This window comes from Mangifera indica, chromosome 3 (genome assembly GCF_011075055.1).
Source record: "Mangifera indica cultivar Alphonso chromosome 3, CATAS_Mindica_2.1, whole genome shotgun sequence".
Lineage (NCBI taxonomy): Eukaryota > Viridiplantae > Streptophyta > Magnoliopsida > Sapindales > Anacardiaceae > Mangifera > Mangifera indica.
This window is the reverse complement of record NC_058139.1, coordinates 19,535,483-19,558,166: the sequence shown is the minus strand read 5'-3', so window position 1 is coordinate 19,558,166 and position 22,684 is coordinate 19,535,483. Positions and strand designations below refer to the sequence as shown.

Sequence of the window (22,684 nt, the reverse complement as noted above, 5' to 3'; positions counted from 1 at the left end):
CTTCTTTTCTCACGATTCTTTGAAGAAGCTCTCGTTGATGACGATCAATCATTTGAATAACATTTTTAAATAAGTTTGGTGGTATCAGCTGAGGTGACAGCTAATATTTCTTCTACTGATTTGACAGGGTTCATGCGCAAGAGATATTTTTGTTTACGCAACTTCTTTATGCGTGCATATCGAGTAGTCGCTTTCACCGGTATCATGAATATAATTTTATAAATAAATGATAATATATTATTATATAATTAATTATTATTTTATTTTTAATTTTTAATTATATAATAATATATTATTATTTATATATAAAAATTACAAACTTATCTTTATTCAATCGCTATTGATATTGATGGACTTTATTTATTGAAGATTCGAAGATAACAACTATTTCATCCGATGATTAGGGCAAGTAACTTTTAATCTTATAGATTTTTCTACTATCATTTTGGTCCCTATAATATGGTAAGGATGAAATGTTTTAATTTTTAGATAGAGAATTCTGTCTTATTCCATAGGGAAAATTCTTTCTCCCTTTCTCTTTCTATGAGAATAATTCATCACATTTTTTCCTCTCATTTTTCACTAAAGAATGATGTAATATTTATAATAGTTCATAATATTTTTATAATAATTCAAAATTTTTATGAATAATATATAAAAGTAAAGAGGAATCGAGGGCAAAACTAATCGAGAAAGGATGAATTAGAAATATATTGATATTCATCCTTATTCAGTCTTTGTTTTCATTTTTATTAACGAGTATCCTTCACATTTAGGAAGGATAAAATTAAAGATTTACAAACTAAATTATCATCTCTACATGTACATAAAATTTTGGTGCTAATGATATTAATTTGATGGTATCAATTTCTCACGTCTTCAGCTTGCGAACCGAATTATTCCTGTCGTCAGCTTGCTTACTGAAGCGATAAGTCTGAAATCTGCTGATCACCAACTTGCATGAATTAAATAATAGGTTATCCACATGTCTACCTTTCTGCTTTTAATTTTCCTATAGGCTTAAGGTGGTTCCTTTGAAGGCGGTAGCCACAGTCAATATTGTTGGCTATGTATCCATAAACAATTAATGTAGTCTTTGGATGAGTTTGAAAATTCCATTCAAACAAGTGAGGGTAGTCCAAGAATAAAACAGTCAATTCAAAGTTACTAATTAAGTGTTAGTCATGAATTAAGCTTGATGTTTCATTAAATCAATTTGTTCACGTTTTAACAAAACATACTTATTTAATTGAATAAAATTATATGTATATATTATATATATATATAATTTATATATATAAATTATATATTATCATATAATTAAATAATTTTAAATTAAATATAAAATATTATCTAATCACGTAATGATATAAAAGTTAGAATTTTGAACAAAAATTCATTTTTTTCATTCTTTTTCTTTTAAAGGTGAATGATTAGTTTATTATTATTTTAAAATCATATACTAAATATCTATTATTTTATATCTCATTAATTTCCTCTCAATTATAGTATATTATAAAAAGAAAGTTGAGATTCAATTTCCCAAGGTCGTAAGAATCCCATGCTGATGTGATTATAAATAAATTTTATTAATTTATTTATATAAATAAATGTGACAGTTTATAATTGAGTGATGTGATTTTTTTATTTTTTATTTCAAAATCATCAAATTAAATACTATTGTATCAAGTTATATAACTAATTAAATTTTTATAATTCATTTGTATATATGATAATAATAAAATTATATATATAAATAATATACAAAAAAAAAAAATTATATATATTATTTATATATATAATTGTACTCATGTATAAAAGAAGGATGGATTCAACAACGCTAACTAAAACCAGCAACTTTCTCTTATTAAATGATAAAATAAAATAGGATGATGTAGAAGTTGAAGCGCAGAATTTTAGGTGGAGAATTGTATGACTTGTTGACTAGTAAGAAAAGCAAGGGTGGCTGAGATCGTTATTAGGTAGAGTATTTGATTTACTTTATAAAGCTTGTTTTATGTGTATATATAAGAGCTTTTGAATCAAATTACATAGTTGAAAAATCCAACTAAGATTTTGACAGGAGAGGGTGGTTGAAAAATTCAATTTGGATTTTGCGATGTATCTTATGAGGTTTAATATAAAGACTAAAAATAATAATTTTAATATAAATTTAGAGACTTTAATCTTCTTCGACCCTAATGAGAGGGGATTTTTAGATATAAATGAGAATAAAAAAATCTTCGTAATCAGAAATGAAGATATATGTGTCCTTGTCTTGCCTTATTTCTATCTTCATTCTCATATTCCTTTCTTTATACTAATATATTTATTTAAAATATTAACATATTTTTATAGTTTTATATTATTTATATTTTTTAATTTATTTAGATTTTTATTTACATATTAAAATAATTAATATATGATATTTATAATATTTGAAATAGTAAATTGATTTTAATTTTATTATTTAATATATTTATGTTGTGTTTAGAGAGGATAAAAAATAGATTTTATCTAAGCCCCAGGTTGGATATATTTATGTTGTGGAGGAGAGGACCGGAGTCGTTATCATCCTTTTAACAAGGTTGCCATCCCTCATAAAGACAAAATAAAAAAAGAAAAAAGTTTCAATTAAAATTATTTTTAAAAAATAATTCATGTAGTTCATATAAAAACGTAAGAGCTTTGTGCTAGTTACATATCCAAGCCCAAGATTGGTTTTCCAATTATTCATAGCAAAGATCAAGGTATGGGCCAGGACTCATAGACCTTGATGAAACTATCTTTTTTCATGGATTAGTAACAAACTGTCTAAAGAGTAAACCTTTATGACACAAAGATTATAATTTAATGAAAATACCCTTGTATATAAATCAAATTTTGGCCAAAAAAAAAAATGTTCAATCAATGTTTTTGACTTCCCCCGCTATGAATTTTTTTTCAACGAAAATTCAATCAATTTCTAATAAAAAATTGTGTCCAACTTTTCTTTTATAAAAGATTGACTGAAATTTTGAAAATTTAGTTACACGACTTTTCATCATAAATTTAGTTGATTAATAAAAAGAAGGGAAAAAGACTATTTTTCACACAACTTTTAAGTCATTATCAAATCTACACTCACAGGAGGTAAAAAAACTTCTATTTCCACCTATAGGCAAATTTCTGTTAATTTTTTTTTGTTAAAAATGGGGGTAAAATAGTTATTTTATTGTTTATATTAAAAAATTATAAAGTTTATTATTCTCCGTTCCCCAGGTTTTAGAAACTAACATTTCACATTTACTTAAAGTTTTTAAACTTTGAAAAGTAATATTTTCACCCTTAAACTTAGGGTTTCCATATTTTTTAAAACTTAGTCGCCCCCTATAACTTTCAAAAATAGCAATTTCACCCCCAATCTTCAATTTCATCTTTTGATGTCATCTCTGACCTCTTCCTTCTCTTGGTGCGACGACGATGGTGTGATGAAGAGATTTTCATCTCCTTCGCACCATCGTGCAACGAAGAGGTCTCTTTTTGTCTGTTCTTCCAGATCTAGACGACTCTTCGTTGTCCAAATCTGGGTGACGAAGGGTCCTCCTTCGTCGTCCTCTGTAGTCGAAGACAGGAGATCGGTGGAATGCGTCAGCCGTAGGTGATGGCCGGAGAAGGAAACAAACCCTAGAGGTGAAATATAAACTTTTCAAACTTTGAGGATGGGTTGAGGTGTTAGTTTTTAAAACATGGAGGGGGGAATGATGAAATTTTAAAGTTTATAGATAAAATAACGATTTTATCCTTATCCCTAATTGAAAATTTGAACGGCAGTTTGGTCATGAGTGGGAGTTTGGGTTTTTCATCTCCCGTGGGTGTGAGTTTGAAATTAGGCTAAAAATTGGGTGGGAAATAGTTCTTTTCCCATAAAGAGAAACCACCACCATCAAGAGTGGCCTTTGCCTCTCTTAATTTCCCCCACTTCCGACTTCTCTTTTACAGAAGAAATGAGTTATTGCTTCTTTCCAAAAAATTTGTTGATAAATGATAATATGTTTAGGCCATGATTGAAATGAAAATGAATTGACAAACCCTCACAAGCCCTTCGACTCCTTTAACATGAAATATCGGTGTTTTCCCACTCCTAGTTTACACCGTATAAACCCATAGAGTCACAACTCCTCTCATAGTTCCTTTGATTTTTTCATGCATCCTTCGATTTTTGGCCTTGAGAAGAACTTTAGCATAAAGGCTGGAGTTTCAAGACGAAGAGGTAGCTTATATAAATAGAAGCTAATGGGCCAAATTTACAATCCACGAGGCCAATTTTATTAGAATTCCCCTGGGTAGTGCTAGAAAGGTTACTTGAGCTGTGTATGTGAAAAATTTAGCTCTACCAAGGGAGATTACTTTTAAAAAAAAAAAACTTCATATCTTATATAATTATTAGTTATTTCTCGTATTTAAAGTTTGATGTTAGGGTGTATATACGAAATTCAAAAGCTAATAAGGCTATATAAAATTTGACACACAAAGATATATTTCATGTAATAACATGAAATCTCGATTGTTTTCTTAGAAAATTTTAGTGTGGGGGTATATAAAGATTTTGGGGGTGTATAATATGAGATTTTAAACATTCGGTGGTTTATATATTATCTATATTAGTGTAAATTTATTGATAATAGAGTGAAATTGAGAGATTTATTATTTTGCTTTCTATTTAGTAATTTTTCATTAGTATTTGGATAAATGGAAAGCTTATTAGCATTGAATTTACACTAAAATATATCATGGATTCTCGGAAATTTCTTCATCATACTATTTTTTTGAATAGATAATAAGCCAAATGAATGTATCCCACTTAAGGTTTGATAAAATGATAAATTCCCACTCATTAAATTAAAAAAAAACCATTTCTACACCTATTTGTCAAAGTTAATCATTAGTTTAGACATTGAAAAAATATTTATATTATATTATTTTGTTCAAATATTATAATAAGATTATAATTAACTATCACTTTTTTCTTGAAGATTAATACATTATAATAAAATCCCCACCGCACTGAACTATGGACAATATGATGGGGGTGTAAATGTTAGTTTTTGAAACTTGCTAGGCAAAATGGATATTCTCCTTATTTTGTTTTGGTTATTATCTTATTTATCTCATACATTTTGAAATATAATTATAGTGTCAATACTTTATAATATAATATCTACACTCTTAATTTTTTACATTTTGTTTAACACTTTAGGAGTGTAATTACCAATTTTTAAACTACTAAGAGGTAAATTGAAATTTAAAAAATTTTAAATTATCTCCAAAATTTTTTTGAATTTACAAAACCCACTTAAAATTTAATTAACACTTTAATATTTTAAAAATTATAATTCGTCAAATTTTTAATGGAATTTTAAAGGTAAAGTGTTTATAGTTTGATAACGAGCTGTTATATTATAAGATAATGACTCAATGAAAAGGGTTGATTAGACATCATTATTTGAGTGAATAATGTTGAATCCACATAGATAAATTTTCAAAGTGGTAACAGATTTTTACTGAAATCGAAAAAATAAAAGTTACGAATTACATTGATATTTATAAGATAATAATCTTAGGTGATTCTTAATATTTTAATAATTAACTTAAAAAAAAGTCCCTATAATGGGATATTAATTAAAATAACCACTTTTTTATATTTTTTTTAAATATAGTTACCTTTTTTTCTATTATATAAATGTAATCACTTTTTAATTCGATTTTGTTTTTAAAAAAAAAAAAATTCTAAAATTTGGGGTTGGCTGGCCTATTAAGTACCTAACTAACTAATTTTTAAAGATAAATTAGCTAGTTGGGTGTTTGACCGTTAGACTAACCACCCGACCAGTTAATTTTTAAAAAATAAATTGGTTGGTTAGATGTTTGGTCTGTTGGCCAACCACCCAGTTAACTTTCCTATCGTTAAAGTCATCGAAAAATTTCATATTTTCACCTTATATTTTAGTCATGGCTAGGTGAGACAGTAAATTTCATGTCTTAACCGGATAAGTTTATGTTTGATTGGATGAATCTTGGTTGGGTGAGTATAAAGTTTAAAGATATTTGAAATATTTTATATTTAAGAGTATATATATATAATAAAAAAGAACGACTATATATATACAAAGGAAAAAAAACTATTTTAATTAATATCTCCCTTATAATCCTAAAAATGGTAGTCTTTATTATCTTAAAAGGCCAAATAAAATATAAAGAAAATAATATGAAATAAGAAATCAAGTCCTAATTAGGAAGAGAACATTCCTACCTTAGATAATCAAGATTGCGATGGATCCTTTAAACCTACACATCTTCACTACAAAATATATTACTCAATTAAAGATTGCCAAAATGGATCAATCTCCATATATAGTTTGGCAAATGCATCTTGCATATTTCATATGGGTTGTTAATATGAACGAAAGAATTGAATAATATTACAGATATTAATTATTATTAATCAAAACATGCGCAATTTGAGAATTTAAAGTATTATTTAATATTCTTATACTCTATAACAAGATGCATAGACATAAGCTTCATATTCAAAGAAAAGTTGAAGCTTTGAAAATAATATATAATATTTCAGTATATTTATTGATCCAACGATAATGTGCATTTATATTATTACCATTGAATTAACAAAGATCAACCACTCATACCCTATGTATAGTTTCTATGGGTATATTTTGACCTATCATTATTTTTCTCTCGGGAATAGAGAGAAGATTTTTCTTTGTTGTAGAGAGGACGCTAATAAAGACAAAATAAAAAGAAAAAAGTTTCAATTAAAATTATTTTTAAAAAATAATTCATGCAGTTCATATAAAAACGTAAGAGCTTTGTGCTAGTTACATATCCAGGCCCAAGATTGGTTTTCCAATTATTCATAGTAAAGATCAAGGTATGGGCCAGGACTCATAGACCTTGATGAAACTATCTTATCATGGATTAGCCCGCCCAATTTTTAATAAGGGTTATTAATTAAAATGATCATATTTTGAGGGACCCGTTAAAAAATAACAAACTCTCTGAAGAGTAAACCTTTATGACACAAAGATTATAATTTAATGAAAATACCCTTGTATATAAATCAAATTTTGGCCCCAAAAAAAAAATTCAATCAACTTTTTTGACTTCCCCCGCTAGGAATTTTTTTTTCAACGAAAATTCAATCAATTTCCAATAAAAAATTGTGTCCAACTTTTCTTTTATAAAAGATTGACTGAAATTTTGAAAATTTAGTTATACATGACTTTTCATCATAAATTTAGTTGATTAATAAAAAGAAGGGAAAATGACTATTTCCCACCCAACTTTTAGGCCGTTCTCAAATCTACACCCACAGGAGATAAAAAACTCCTATTCCCACCCATAGGTAAACTTTTGTTAATTTTTTTTGTTAAAATGAGAGGTAAAATAGTCATTTTACTGTTTATATTAAAAAATTATAAAGTTTAGTACTCTCCGCCTCTCTCCCCCGGGTTTTAAAAATTAACATTTCACTTTTACTTAAAGTTTTTAAACTTTGAAAAGTAACATTTTCACCCCCAAACCTAGAGTTTCCATATTTTTTAAAACTCAGTCGCCCCCTATATCTTTCAAAAATAGCGATTTCACCCCCATTCTTGAACTTCATCTTTCAACGTTGTTTTCGGCCTCTTTCTCTTGGTGCGACGACGGTGTTGTGATGAAAAGATCTTCATCCCCTCGTCTCACGGTGCGATGAAGAGACAGAGATCTCTTCGTCGTACCATCGTGCAATGAAGAGGTCTCTCTTCGTTGCTCCACCGAGACAACGAAGGACGACGACAAAGCGTCATCCTTCGTCTGTTCTTCCAGATCTAGCGACGCTTCGTTGTCCAGATCTAGGTGACGAAGGGTCCTCCTTCGTCATCCTTTGTAGTTGAAGACGAGAGATCAGTGGAATGCGTCAGCAGCCGGTGATGGCCAGAGAAGAAAGCAAACCCTAAGGGTGAAATCTAAATTTTTCAAACTTTGAGGATGGGTTGAGGTGTTAGTTTTTAAAACCTGAAGGGGGGAAATGGTGAAATTTTAAAGTTTTAAAGTTTATAGGTAAAATAACGATTTTACCCCTATCCCTAACTGAAAATTTGAACGACAGTTTGATCATGGATGGGAGTTTGGGCTTTTCATCTCCTTGTGGGTATGAGTTTGAAATTAGGCTAAAAATTGGGTGGGAAATAGTCCTTTTCCCATAAAAAGAAACCACCACCATCAGGAGTGGCCTTTGCCTCTCTTAATTTCCCCCACTTCCGACTTCTCTTTTACAGAAGAAATGAGTTATTGCTTCTTTACAAAAAATTTGTTGATAAATGATAATATGGTTAGGCCATGATTGAAATGAAAATGAATTGACAAACCCTCACAAGCCCTTCGACTCCTTTAACATGAAATATCGGTGTTTTCCCACTCCTAGTTTACACCGTATAAACCCATAGAGCCACAACTCCTCTCATAGTTCCTTTGATTTTTTCATGCATCCTTCGATTTTTGGCCTTGAGAAGAACTTTAGCATAAAGGCTGGAGTTTCAAGACAAGAGGTAGCTTAGCTTATATAAATAGAAGCTAAAGGGCCAAATTTACAATCTACGAGGCCAATTTTATTATAATTCCCCTGGGTAGTGCTAGAAAGGTTAATTGAGCTGTGTATGTGCAAAATTTAAAAACTAATGGACCAAAATTAGCTCTACCAAGGGAGATTACTTAAAAAAAAAAAAAACTTCATAACTTATATAATTATTAGTTATTTCTCGTATTTAAAGTTTGATGTTGGGGTGTATATACGAAATTCAAAAGTTAAGAGTGCTATATAAAATTTGACACACTAAGATATATTTCATGTAATAGCATGAAATCTCGATTGTTTTCTTAGAAAATTTTAGTGCGGAGGTATATATAAGATTTTGGGGGTGTATAATATGAGATTTTAAACATTTGGTGGTTTACATATTATCTATATTGGTGTAAATTTATTGATAATAGAGTAAATTGAGAGATTTATTATTTTGCTTTCTATTAAGTAATTTTTCATTAGTATTTGGATAAATAGAAAGCTTATTAGCATTGAATTTACGCTAAAATATATCTTGGATTCTCGGAAATTTCTTCATCATACTATTTTTTTGAATAAATAATAAGCCAAATGAATGTTTCCCACTTAAGGTTTGATAAAATGATAAATTCTCACACATTAAATTTAAAAAAACCATTTCTATACCTATTTGTCAAAGTTAATCATTAGTTTAGACATTGAAAAAATATCTATATTATATTATTTTGTTCAAATATTATAATAAGATTATAATTAACTATCACTTTTTTCTTGAAGATTAATATATTATAATAAAATCCCCACCGCACTGAACTATGGACAATATGATGGGGGTGTAAATGTTATTTTTGAAACTTGCTAGGAAAAATGGATATTCTCCTTATCTTGTTGTGGTTATTACATATTTAACTCATACATTTTGAAATATAATTATAGTGTCAATACTTTGTAATATAATATCTACACTCTTAATTTTTTACATTTTGTTTAACACTTTAGGAGTGTAATGACCATTTTTTAAACTATTAAGAGGTAAACTGAGATTTTAAAAATTTAAAACTATCTCCAAAATTTTTTTGAATTTTCAAAACCCACTTAAAATTTAATTAACACTTTAATATTTTAAAAATTATAATTCGTCAATTTTTTAATAAAATTTTAAGGGTAAAGTGCTTTTAGTTTGATAACGAGCTATTATATTATAAGATAATGACTCAATGAAAAGGGTTGATTAAACATCATTATTTGAGTGAGTAATGTTGAACCCATATAGATAAATTTTCAAAGTAGTAACATATTTTTACGGAAATCAAAAAAATAAAAGTTACGAATTACATTGATATTTATAAGATAATAATCTTAGGTGATTCTTAATATTTTAATAATTAACTTAAAAAAAAGTCCCTATAATGGGATATTAATTAAAATAACCATTTTTTTATATTTTTTTTATATATAGTTACATTTTTTTCTATTATATAAAGATAATCACCTTTTAATTCGATTTTGTTTTTAAAAAAAAAAAATTCTAAAATTTGGGGTTGGCTGGCCTATTAAGTACCCAACTAACTAATTTTTAAAAATAAATTAGTTAGTTGGGTGTTTGACCGTTAGACTAACCACCCGATCAGTTAATTTTTAAAAAATAAATTGGTTGGTTAGATGTTTGACCGTTAGACTAACCACCTGACCAGTTAGTTTTTAAAAAATAAATTGGTTGGTTAGATGTTTGGTCAGCCGGCCAACCACCCAGTTAACTTTCCTATCGTTAAAGTCATCGAAAAATTTCATATTTTCACCTTATATTTTAGTCATGGCTAGGTGAGAAGGTAAATTTCATGTCTTGACCGGATAAGTTTATGTTTGGTTGGATGAATCTTGGTTGGGTGAGTATAAAGTTTAAAGATATTTGAAATATTTTATATTTAAGAGTATATATATATAATAAAAAAGAAGGACTATATATATACAAAGAAAAAAAAACTATTTTAATTAATATCTCCCTTATAATCCTAAAAATGGTAGTCTTTATTATCTTAAAAGGCCAAATAAAATATAAAGAAAATAATATGAAATAAGAAATCAAGTCCTAATTAGGAAGAGAACATTCCTACCTTAGATAATTAAGATTGCGACGGATCCTTTAAACCTACACATCTTCACTAAGCAATATATTACTCAATTAAAGACTGCAAAAATGGATCAATCTCCATATATAGTTTGGCAAATGCATCTTGGATATTTCATATGGGTTGTTAATATGAATGAAAGAATTGAATAATATTACAGATATTAATTATTATTAATCAAAACATGCGCAATTTGAGAATTTAAGGTATCATTTAATATTCTTATACTCTATAACAAGATGCATAGACATAAGCTTCTTATTCAAAGAAAAGTTGAAGCTTTGAAAATAATATATAATATTTCAGTATATTTATTGATCCAACGATAATGTGCATTTATATTATTACCATTGAATTAACAAAGGTCAACCACTCATAACCTATGTATAGTTTCTATGGGTATATTTTGACCTATCATTATTTTGCGACGGTGAGGATTTTTTGTTAAGTTGGCGACCAGGAGTGCACAAACTTGTGCATAATGTTATATCAAAAGTTGATAATCGAATAGTCTCCACTTTAGTATATTGTCTAAAAATCAAAAGTGATTAATTCATTGCTTTCAAGGGGAGTTGATGTTAGGTTCTGTTTTGTTTTCAGTTATGTCTTAGAGTTTTCTTGCTATCCTACCGGTGGGTTGGATGTGCTTAGTCTGTTTTCGGGTCTTCTTGTTAGAGGTCTCTTTTTCTTTTTGTTTATATATACATTTATTTATCCAAAAAAAAAGTGATTAATTCATTGCAATTAAATTGAATTTTATATCAAATTCCCATCTCTAAATTAAGAGAAGGTCATCTACCTTCGAGAATATCTTCATCCCAAATATCACCCTATGCACTTTTACCCACTATCGAAGACTGATAATTTGGTAATATTAGTAAGTATGCTAGTGGTCTCTTTAGGTTTATAATCTTTTCTTCGTTTATCCCCAAGGGGCCTATATCAGCACGATCGTGGAACTCCATGCTCATCGTTTAAGAACCAAAAAGAGATATGGCCATATAAGTTATATAAGAAGTAGAATGTAGTTAAAAATGCATAAAGTTAAATCTTCTTGCATGAGGCTAAAATATGAGGTCGAATCTCTATCGTATATTTTTTTCATTATTTATTCTGTTTGTCATTTCCTGGAGGGACATTCATATACTCAAGTTGGAGATTAATGAAGCAGTTTGGCAAATAATAAACAAAATAAAAACTCAAATAGATTTATCGTGGGAGACGCGAAATATATATATAGTTTACATAAGATGAGAAACCAAACTCAAAGACATGATTAATACAAGAACAAGCGCTGCTAACAGTAACTTATATCCATAGGACAGTAACTCTTCATGGCGAATTAGTTATTGCATCATTTCGGTCTCTTATTTGTACTACATAAACTCGTATCGGCCGGCACCTAGTTAATTGATGGGGGAGTTGGTGGATTCTTTCCGTGAATTGGCAACTTCATCTTCCTGGGTGGTTGCTTCCATTCCTTGCCATTCTGTCCAGCAACTGGCTTGTGTAACTCCTCTTGAACTTCCTCCATCAACATATGTCCATGAGGTGGTTTGTGTTTTGGCGGCTGCTTCTCTCCTTTGCCACTGTGTCCACGAAATGGCTGGTGAGAGTCCTCAATCTCCTCTTCTAGCTTGTGTCCGTGTGGTGGCTTGTGTTTTGGCGGTTGCTTCTCTCCCTTGCCGCCGTGTCCTGGAAAACCAGACTGGTTGGATGGTTGTTGCTCTCCCTTGCCACCATGACCTGTGAAATTAGGCTTGGATGAGTTCTCAGTCTCCTCTACTAACATGTGTCCATGTGGGGGCTTGTCTTTTGGTGGCTTATGCTCTGGTGGTTTAAGCTCATTTTTTGGAGGCTCATGGCGGTGATCAGCAAGTGAGGTGGAGGTGAATAGAACTACGCCAAAAAGGAACAACACTTGTAAATATTTGGAAGACATTTTGAATCAAAGTTCTGAAGCTATGCAAAACTAAGAGGAGTTAATGTCCTTTTATAGGAACGTGGGGGATAGCTGCCCTCATCACTTATGTCATTTTTTGTTTTAATGTTTCCTAATAGATCACTATATTAACGATACAACTAAGGAATATCATTCCAAGTTTCATACTAATTTTCTGTTACTTTTGCATCTTAAAGAGTGAAGGGGATCCCCATTTAGGGCCTTCACACTAACTTTAAAAGTTTAACGTGGGGCAAAGGCATGTCGTCCCGTAGCCGGATGAGATCAAATATGAGAGTGCTTTACTACTTCACGTATCAATGCTTAATGATATAATATCTATTCTCGGTGGGTTTTATACCAAATTCAATTAACAAAAAATGAACCATTTTGGTCGCCCCAAAGAAATAATTGAATACCTTATTCGATTGATTAAGGACTATTAATTGGTAGGCAATTCAAATTACCATGACAGTTAAGCACTAATGGAAGAGATACAATCAGTAGGAAAAAGGGATTTCTAATATTTTTTTTCTTCCTCCTTAATTATCTTTCTTTATAACCATAGCAAACTGTTTTGAGTTAATCGATATAATTTACTTCTTTACTCAATTTTGTATATAGTAGGATAGCTTGTGAATTACAATCTTTTTTAGATTATCTACATCCAGATTGGCTGAAAGCATGCAAATGTCTGGCTATATATATTTTCCGCTTCATACAAGGACAGAAGACTTTCACTAATTATGCGGCAGCTCCAAGTGTAACATGGTCCACCACTTGGAGCTATAAGGGAACTTGAATTTAGGTTTTTGTTTGTTTACGTAAGTTGGGTCTTATTTTGTTTTTTGCTATTCTTCTTCTTGGCGAGATGAGTTTAGGGAGTTTTTGAGTTTTTTTATAGATTCGTTGTTTCCTTGTTAATATATTTTTTACTTACCAAAAAAAAACATAGTCCAGCACTTTCCAATGTGTTAGGTCAAAAAGCATTATTTATGCACTTTAACTTTGCTAGGTTAAAAACGATGACATGTCGAGATAAGATACACATGCTAGCTCTTGTTTTGTGCCATAGTCTCAATCACCCGAACTTCGAGATAAGATGCACCGACTACTCTCTAGGATATCGTAATATGAATAGAAGGAACCTACCACCTTAGGCTTAATTTATTTTAGTGAATAAAAACCGAATAGAAGGAAGGCCACCTTATCAGTAGTATAACATATATTATAAAACCTTTCACGCAGGTAAACCACATGCGAATGGCTCAAATTGGTCCTCAGAACGGGGCCCAGAATTCGTCATTACACATGTCATTGTGCAATATCTTTTTGTAGAAATTCTAGCTCAATTGCTGCTACACATTCTTACAAAAGACGTACTTGGGTCTGCTCAGTTGAGATATTAGACTTTTAGTTTAATTGTCCGTTTCTTCGTCACGATTTCATTACACACAAAAAGAAGCTATTAGAGATGAATATCAATATAAAAGATTTATTAAAATTCCAGAAATCTTTAGAATTAGAAGAGTACATATTATAAGAAAGACTTAGATTATATACATATGCATCCAGTTTTTAATAACATAATCAAAGATTTTTCTTTCATTACTACATTGAGTGGTGGCATTTTACCAAGTATAAAGATATGATGAAGTAGAATATTTGGCTTAAATGGTGCGTATGCGTAAAGAAGCTAAACCTAAAATTGAACATCGATTCAAGAAAGCATCTCCTTTAATTGCGGCGAAAACACTTGCCAATTTTGTGATTGTCAATCTCAATTTTTTCATCCTATATTTCTGTATGGAAACGGTTGTTAAGATTACGGCATCTCAATACAAATAACAGTGTGCGAGCTTGACCTTTTCATTTTCATTTTTTTTTTTTTTTTTACAGATTTCTAGTTTTATATATATTTTTTAAAATTTAACAGAGACTTCAGACAAGTTTGAAGTCAATAAAAATCTATTTGCATATTAATTAAATGAATTGGTGTAATCAAATGAATCAGTGACAGAATAATTTAGAGAGATCAATATTAGAATAATACAAATAAATTTTAAATAAAAACAAATACAAATATTTTTTTTCATAAAAATTCATTAACTAATATATTTATAATTGTCATCTTTATTTTCGGAAAGTATTATAAAATGACTTTATTATTAATACTATCTAATACATTATTCTCTGTATAAGCAACTAGGGTTGGATTCGAATTTGATCTCAAAAGTTGGCTTGGATTAAATTTATTTAGAAGTGAATGATTTTAATATGTTCAAATCTTAATCCAAATCGAACAAAAATGTATGTTTTCAGTTTGTCTTGAAAAAGCTCTTAAAATTTAGCAAACTCGACTATGCACATCCTTAAAAATGACCTCAGTATGATTTCATTTTTATGGTATATTGTAAAAATTATCCTACTGAAATTTTTTACAGAGGTATATTGAAATTTTTAACACTTTTATTTTGAAGAGAGAGAGTGGGAATAGAGCAGTTTTTTTCAATATGGAAGGAGGACATGTTATGTTATACAATTAAAAATTGAAACTAATGTAAGGGGTAAATTTTAAATTTTCTAAGCTTAAAACTAATGTTAGGGGTAAATTTTAACTTTTCTAAACTTGAAGCTAATACAATTACAACTAATATTACACAATGGAAATATTGGACACACTTTTGGATTTTTTTAAAAAGTGGGGTGACTTCCCTTGATCCCCCTTGCGTCCACCAATGATATGAATTGTCGATGAACTTCATTTCATCCTTTTTTCTTTTTAACTTTCGCATATGGAGATTGATAAAATGATATTGTATTATAAATAAATTTGATTTGAGTTGAGTCAAGTCTAAGACTGATTTAAGCTCAGATCAAAACTCAAATATCAAACTTAAATTTGAATTGGAATTTGTTTGAAACGATAATTAGTATTACTCAAAGATTGTTGGTAGGATAAATAATATCGTCGAGGAGTAAAAAATGTTGCTATCACAAGATAAGAAATGAGTCGACCCCAAATTGAGTTATTAAGCTAAAGTTTCTATTTGAAATAGACTCCTTTCAACCAAGCCGTGGATCCACCTCTAGATCATTGTACATTACTTGGTGATAGACGAAATGTGAATCCTTAAAAGATTAAAAAAAATGCAAATAATGAAAAGAAGAAAATCCCCAATATATAAAAGAACCGAATAATCTACATGACTGCATAAGACGAGCAAACTAATGAACAAATATGCTCATCAGTTACAAGCCAAGCGACAATAAGCACTAAAATATACCAAAGCAAAACAAATAACACTCCTCTTAAGTAGTAATTGATACGCAAAACAAAACTCTACTCTCAAGAAGTCATTATATGATTTGCATGGTCTATTATTTCTTCATATAATTAAATTCATATAGATATATATGAAGGCGCTGATCAATTGGCTGATGGAGGCTTATAAGGTGGCTTGTGGTAGGGTGGTGGTTCCTTCTCTCCATGAGTTGGTGGCTTGTGCTTAGGTGGCTCCTTCTCGCCCTTGCCACCGTGGCCGGGGAAATACGGTTTCTTGGGTGGTTGCTTCTCTCCCTTGCCACCATGCCCTGGGAAATTAGGCTCTTTGGGTGGCTTTTTTTCTCCTTTGCCACCATGTCCTGGGAAATTAGGTGTTTGGGGTGGTTCCTTCTCTCCCTTGCCACCGTGTCCCGGAAATTAGGCTCTTTGGGTGGCATTTTCTCTCCTTTGCCGCCATGTCCTGGGAAATTAGGTGTTTGGGGTGGTTCCTTCTCTCCCTTGCCACCATGTCCTGGGAAATTAGGCGTTTGGGGTGGTTCCTTCTCTCCCTTGCCACCATTTCCTGGGAAATTAGGCTCTTTAGGAGGTTTCTTCTCTCCCTTGCCACCGTGTCCTGGGAAATTAGGCTTGTGTGAGTCCTCAACTTCCTCCTCCAACTTGTGTCCATGCGGTGGCTTGTGTTTCGGCGGTTGTTTCTCACCCTTGCCACCGTGTCCTGGGAAATGCGGCTTCTGGGGTGGTTGCTTCTCTCCCTTTCCACCATGTCTTGGGAAATTGGGCTTGTGTGAGTCGTCAACCTCCTCTACCAACATGTGTCCGTGTGGTGGTTTGTGTTTTGGTGATTTATTTTCTGGTGGCATATGCTCATTTTTGGGAGGATCGTGATGATTATCAGCAAGTGAGGAAGTGATGAAAAGAACGATTCCAAGAAGGAACAACACAGCTAAGTATTTGGAAGACATTTTCGAGTTTGTGGAAAACTAAGAAGATTGAGTGACCTCTTATAGGGAACGAGGAAGCTAGCCATCGTCATCACTTATGTAAGCCTCATTTCTCTTTTATATCACTGCTACTGAACTAGTTCATCCACACATGCCCATGCACATGAAAGAAATTTCGTTTGATATCTTTTCGTGGTTGCTTTTTTCAAAGTTAATGTGAAAAGGACCACCTGAAATACCCTTTAAGTTGAAAAGTTTTACAATTTTGGCAGAGGTCAAGGAATCTCCTCCTCCTCTTTGTAGACTTCTTTCCTTCTCTTTTACTTTTTTAAAGAAAATTTCAGTGGAACCGGGAACTTCTTTCATTCTTTATTATGAACATTGAATTATCAATTAAAAATGTTCCTATTTCTTTCAAAAAGGAGTTATGTTCCTGGTTCTTTCGTAATAAATCTCCAAGTTAATCTTAATCTCTACACCGATTAATTAACTTTTCGAAGTACTCATGTACATCTATTTAGGCTGAAAGTTGTGATAGGGTTTGATTAACTGCACGCTTATAGCAAAAAAGAAAAACAGAAATTTTAGAAGTAACCCAACTATTTTTGCATGGTTTAATTAAGATCCCTTTTAACTTACATTAATAGGACTAATCATAGACCAAATCAAATTACTAAAACAAATAGTCAATTGTCAATTACAAATCTGATATGAAACATATTCTTAAACTTCTAATTGTTTAGTTGTTGTACTTTAATATGAAATGGTTCTGAGTGTCTCCACTCAGCTTGTTTAAGTTCCACTTGAATAATGAACTGAAATCCCTTCCATTGTTGATCTTGTACTCCCTTCAAAAGCCTGTTAGAATATCGTATCCCATGATTTGAATCACAAAGCTAACCTACAAAGGGAAAAACAAAGAGAAGCAACACTATAATTTTAGAGCCAAACAGAAAGAATAACATTCATGTCCACTTGCTCAGCTTAAAGGGACGGGTATAAATCTTAGTGTGGACACATCAAAATGTTTACACAAAAATCAACAATGTGTAAACATATAAGAAAAATGTGTACACATCAAAGTCATACATATATACAAATATGCTAAAGAGATTCCTAAAAGAAGGGAAAAGAGTTACATGATATAATATATAGTAGCTTTTGTTGAATAACGCATGTGAAGGTTTAGTATGCATTTGAGACTTTTGTCCACAAACTTAAAGAGTATACGCATGTGAAGTTACAATATTAGTTGTATTGCTCTAATTTAGTGATTATAATTAGCTCTAGACTCTAATTTAATTATTTTCATTAGCTCTAGTTTAGTGAATGTAATTAGTTTTAATTTAGAATATTGATTTTATTTCTTATTGTGTATATTTCTTTAAACTATAAATATTGGGTTGTATGTTGATGTAAATACACAATAAAGACATACAATTTATTACTAGGGGTATCAAAGACCCTAGTTGAGGTACAAAAAAAATTGATGTAAATATGGGGAATGTCTTGAAGAATGAGATTGCAAAAACCACCAAATCATTACGTAGTTTTAAAATACATCAATTCCTGCAATTTATAAAGAATTGTTTATTAGGAATATGCAAAGAAAATTTAGGACATGTTTAAAAAGTGTCATGTAACAATTATTTGACTTTTTGATATCACCTTCGTATGGTGGTTATTATGTATTTTAAGTTAAGTATGCATTTGATCTCATCTCTTGAGCAGGGTTGATAGATAATAAGATCACTTCTAGACCATTTCAGTCTAATATTCATCTCACTCTAACAGATGGTAGTATTCTTTCTGATGCTATGCACTACAAATAGTTGGTTGACAATTTGGTCTACCTTACTATCACTAGACTTGATATTGTTCATCACCACACCAAAAAGTTAGTTAGTAGTTTGGTCTATTTTTATAGGCATTTGAACAAATGTCGTTAAATGTTGTATCACTATAAGTTTTAGTGGCAATTATTTGCAATATGGGCATAAGAACAAAATAATTGCTGCTAAAACTTAATCATAATAGTGACAATTATTTATGGCATTTACAATTGCCACTAAAACCTCAAAAATATCATCTTTTCATTAAATAATATTTTTACAATGACAATTACAATTGCCACAAAAATTCCAAATAATTTAATCAATAAATTAATGTGACATTTTTAATAGTCTAAAATTTTTTTTTTGTCATTAATATATGTTTATGCCATTTTTAATTATTCACCTTGAAAAAAAAAAGATTAAAAAAATTTGATGTTAGAAGAATATAATTAAAACAAATTAGTTCAGACTATAACCCAAAAATTTCAAAATAAAAAACCACATATCAATTTAAAACAATATCAAGTATATCAAAAAGCATAAATATCATTAAAATATAGAAATTTAGATCTACCTAAGGTTAAAAAACAATTAGAAAAGAAAAAAAAATTAAAATCAAACAAAAATTAATAAAATAAAAATAAAAAGAAGTGCTATCAAACAAGTTACCAGCAACGTCTACCAACAAGCCAGTTGATTTAATGTGCAAAGGAAAACAAATATTAAAGATTCTGTAAAACCACAACATTACCCCAAAATAAAAAAGATAATAGAAACAATCTCAATTAGTAGAAGAAATATATTAAAATACAGAAATATTATATAAAATTGAAACTCAAACTTGGAAAAAAAAAAACAAAGTTTAACCAATTGAAACTTATACAAAACCCTAAAACTTGTGAAAACAATCAAACTTATAAAATAAAAAAAGTAAAATTTTTTATTAAAATTAATCGAAAACCAGTTGAATAAATCTTAACAAAATATCATTTTTAATATAATAAATTACTAGATTAATAAAAGAAATTAAACTTTGCTTGGAATCCCTCAATGTTCTTCTTGAAGCAATAACGTTTCTCCCTCATGCAATTTCTCTTAAAAAACCAAGAAAGCAATAATTTTCTTCTTAAAACAATATCTCTTAATAAATCAAATCAAAACCTTATCTCTATTGACCTTATCTCTATTATTCAATGATAATTATAAAAAATACAGACAGACAGAAATATATGTCAATGTATTATTTAGGCAAAAATATATTTCAATATACCATTTTAAAATTAATATAATAAGAAAGTATTTTTGTAGTGGTAATTATTATAAATATTATAATAAATTATTATGATTTTTAGTGACTTTTAATATGAATGTTATAACAAAAATACCACTAAATATTTTTATAACATCAATTATAATAAATATCACAATAAGTTATTAATTTTTTGATTTATCATATTTTTTAGTGGTTTTTCATCAAATGCCACAAAAAAATTATTAATAAATGTTATAGTGAATGTTGTTCATATTGTTAGTCAGCTTATGTCTCACCCTACTCATTATGCAAACATTCTTCACATCCTTCATTATGTTAAAGGAACTATCTTTAATAGTTTACACTTTGCAACTCATTCTTCCTTATAGTTACATGCTTATTCAAATGTTGATAGGGTCGAGGATCCAACGGATAAGTGTTCTACTACTGGATTTTGTTTTCTTTTAGGTGACTCTTTGATTTCTTGATGAAATAAGAAACAAACAATAGTTTTCGACTCTAGCATCATAGTAGAATATAGAGTTATCGCATATACTATTGATAAGCTTCTTTAGCTTCGTGGTTGTTAAGGGATATGGGTGTTGTTCACATTGGTTTCGTTACTCTTTATTGTGACCACCAAAGTGCAATTAAACTTGCCCACAGTGATATCTTTCATTAGTGCACCAACCACATCAAGACCAATTGTCATTTCATTTGACAAGGCACTATAACACTACAATTTGTTTCCTTCACTAATCAAATCGTTGACATTTTCATTAAAGCTCATTCACCAGGTCATTTTTTAGAATTGGTATCTAAACACAAAATTGTTTTAGTGCAACCGTTTTGAGTTTGAGAAAATGTTACAATGTTAGTTGTATTACTCTAATTTCGACTCTAATTTAATAATCAATAAAACTATGTACACAATTTTATGTACGACAATGATATAGTATCATGTGACTGAATATTATTTTATTTCTAATTTAAAACTGTTCAATCATGTGGTGATATGTTCACGTTTATGCACATAACATTACTCTTTAATGATTATAATTAGCTCTAGACTCTAATTTAGTTATAGTAATTAGCTCTAATTTAGAATATTAATTTTTTTTTGTAGACATTTCTCTATATTATAAATATTGGATTATATATACACAATAAAAACATACAATTTCTTTCTTATTCAATCTCCGATACCAAAATTATCAATTTTAATTGAAATGGACTTAATTGTCTACTAATGAATTTTTAGAGTTCTTATAGATAAATAGATATTTGGAATGGGAGAAGCAGAGAAAAGTTTTGTGTTAAATCAGAATTGTTTTTAAAATACAATAACTCCCCACCTTCTATATTGTCTTGGACCTTAAAGAAAAAGATTTAAAATAATAGTCACAACTAATAAATCCATTGAATCACCTACTTTTACTCATCTGCTCATCCCGTTTGATACATCACCATCTATATTTTCTTTAAACTCGTAGCTTGACCTCTTGGATTTTAATCAAACTTTTTTATTTCTAAATTTACTTTAAGTTAAATCATTTTCCACCCACCCAAGGAATCTTTAATCCTTTGTTAACTAATGCAATTATGTAAGCCACAAAATTTTGTCTAGATAACTCATAGGCCTTTGAAACAGTCCACTGTAAAATTCGGAATACATATATATATATATATATACATATATATAAAAGCATGAATACGTAATATATATTTATACATAAAAGCATGAATACGTAAGTAGGAGGGCACCCGCACATTATATCTCATCCGGCTACAAGACAAGATCTTTAAGGTCTTTCATTAATAATATTTATAAAAAAGAAGTTCCAAATTTTATACTGGACTGTTTCAAAGACCTATACGCTGTCTAGACAAAATTTTGTGGCTTACATAATTGCATTAGTTAAGAGATCGACATATATATATATATATATATATATATATATATATATATATATATATATATATATATATATATATATATGACAATTCTAATTACCATGACGGTAAAAGCACTAGTGCAAGAGGTAGGAAGAAAAAAATTTTATCCTTCCACCTTTATTATCTTTCTTAATAACCATAGAAATCTGCTTTGAGTTAATCAATATAATTTACTTCTCTAGTCAGTTTTGTATATAGTATGATAGCTTGTGAATTACAAAATTTTTGTAAGAGTTCAGTGATTGGACGTACCAGGAAAAAGGGATTTTATTTTTAAGTTATAATTAGTTTATTTCAATTGATTCAATCAGCGGGAACTATGGAAAACCATAGACTATCTACAGGCATTTTTAGAATTTAATTATCCTGTGACTAAGCGTGCAGATTGGCTGAAAACATGCAAATGTCAGTCTAGCTATATATTTTCTCCACTTCACACAAAGAAAGAAGACTTGCTAAATTATTTGGTGGTTCCGTCACTTATTAGGTGAAAAGGCTATTTGTGCACTTCAACTCCGCTAAGTAAATGGTGACATGTCGTAATCGGTCCATTGAAAGGACAAATCAGTCACATAAGTAGATACACATGCTAATATGAACAAAAGGAACAAATCAGTCACATGAGTAGATACACATGCTAATATGAACAAAAGGAACCTAACTACGTAGGCTTAATTTATTTTAGTGAACAAAATCCGAACAGAAGGAAGACCGCCTTATCGGTAGTATACCATATATTATAGA

General features: G+C 29.8%; 2 protein-coding genes across 3 annotated transcripts; both read right to left on the bottom strand.

Annotated features, from left to right (window-relative positions):
- Nucleotides 1-12,130: 12,130 nt before the first annotated feature.
- LOC123211610 (early nodulin-75-like) lies at nucleotides 12,131-12,670 on the bottom strand. Its single transcript, XM_044630406.1, has one exon. It carries the CDS (start codon nucleotides 12,668-12,670, stop codon nucleotides 12,131-12,133), a length of 540 nt encoding a protein of 179 aa, XP_044486341.1.
- A 3,160-nt stretch (nucleotides 12,671-15,830) lies between these two features.
- LOC123211127 (early nodulin-75-like) lies at nucleotides 15,831-16,948 on the bottom strand. 2 transcript variants are annotated; one of them, XM_044629666.1, is made up of 3 exons: nucleotides 16,564-16,948; nucleotides 16,414-16,512; nucleotides 15,831-16,363 (listed from the first exon to the last, which is right to left on the bottom strand). In XM_044629666.1, exons 1-3 carry the CDS (start codon nucleotides 16,916-16,918, stop codon nucleotides 16,101-16,103), a joined length of 717 nt encoding a protein of 238 aa, XP_044485601.1. In that variant the 5' UTR covers nucleotides 16,919-16,948; the 3' UTR covers nucleotides 15,831-16,100. The 2 variants fall into 2 exon arrangements, with proteins under 2 accessions (XP_044485601.1, XP_044485600.1); XM_044629665.1 differs by having other exon boundaries at nucleotides 16,414-16,948.
- Between the last annotated feature and the right edge of the window lie 5,736 nt (nucleotides 16,949-22,684).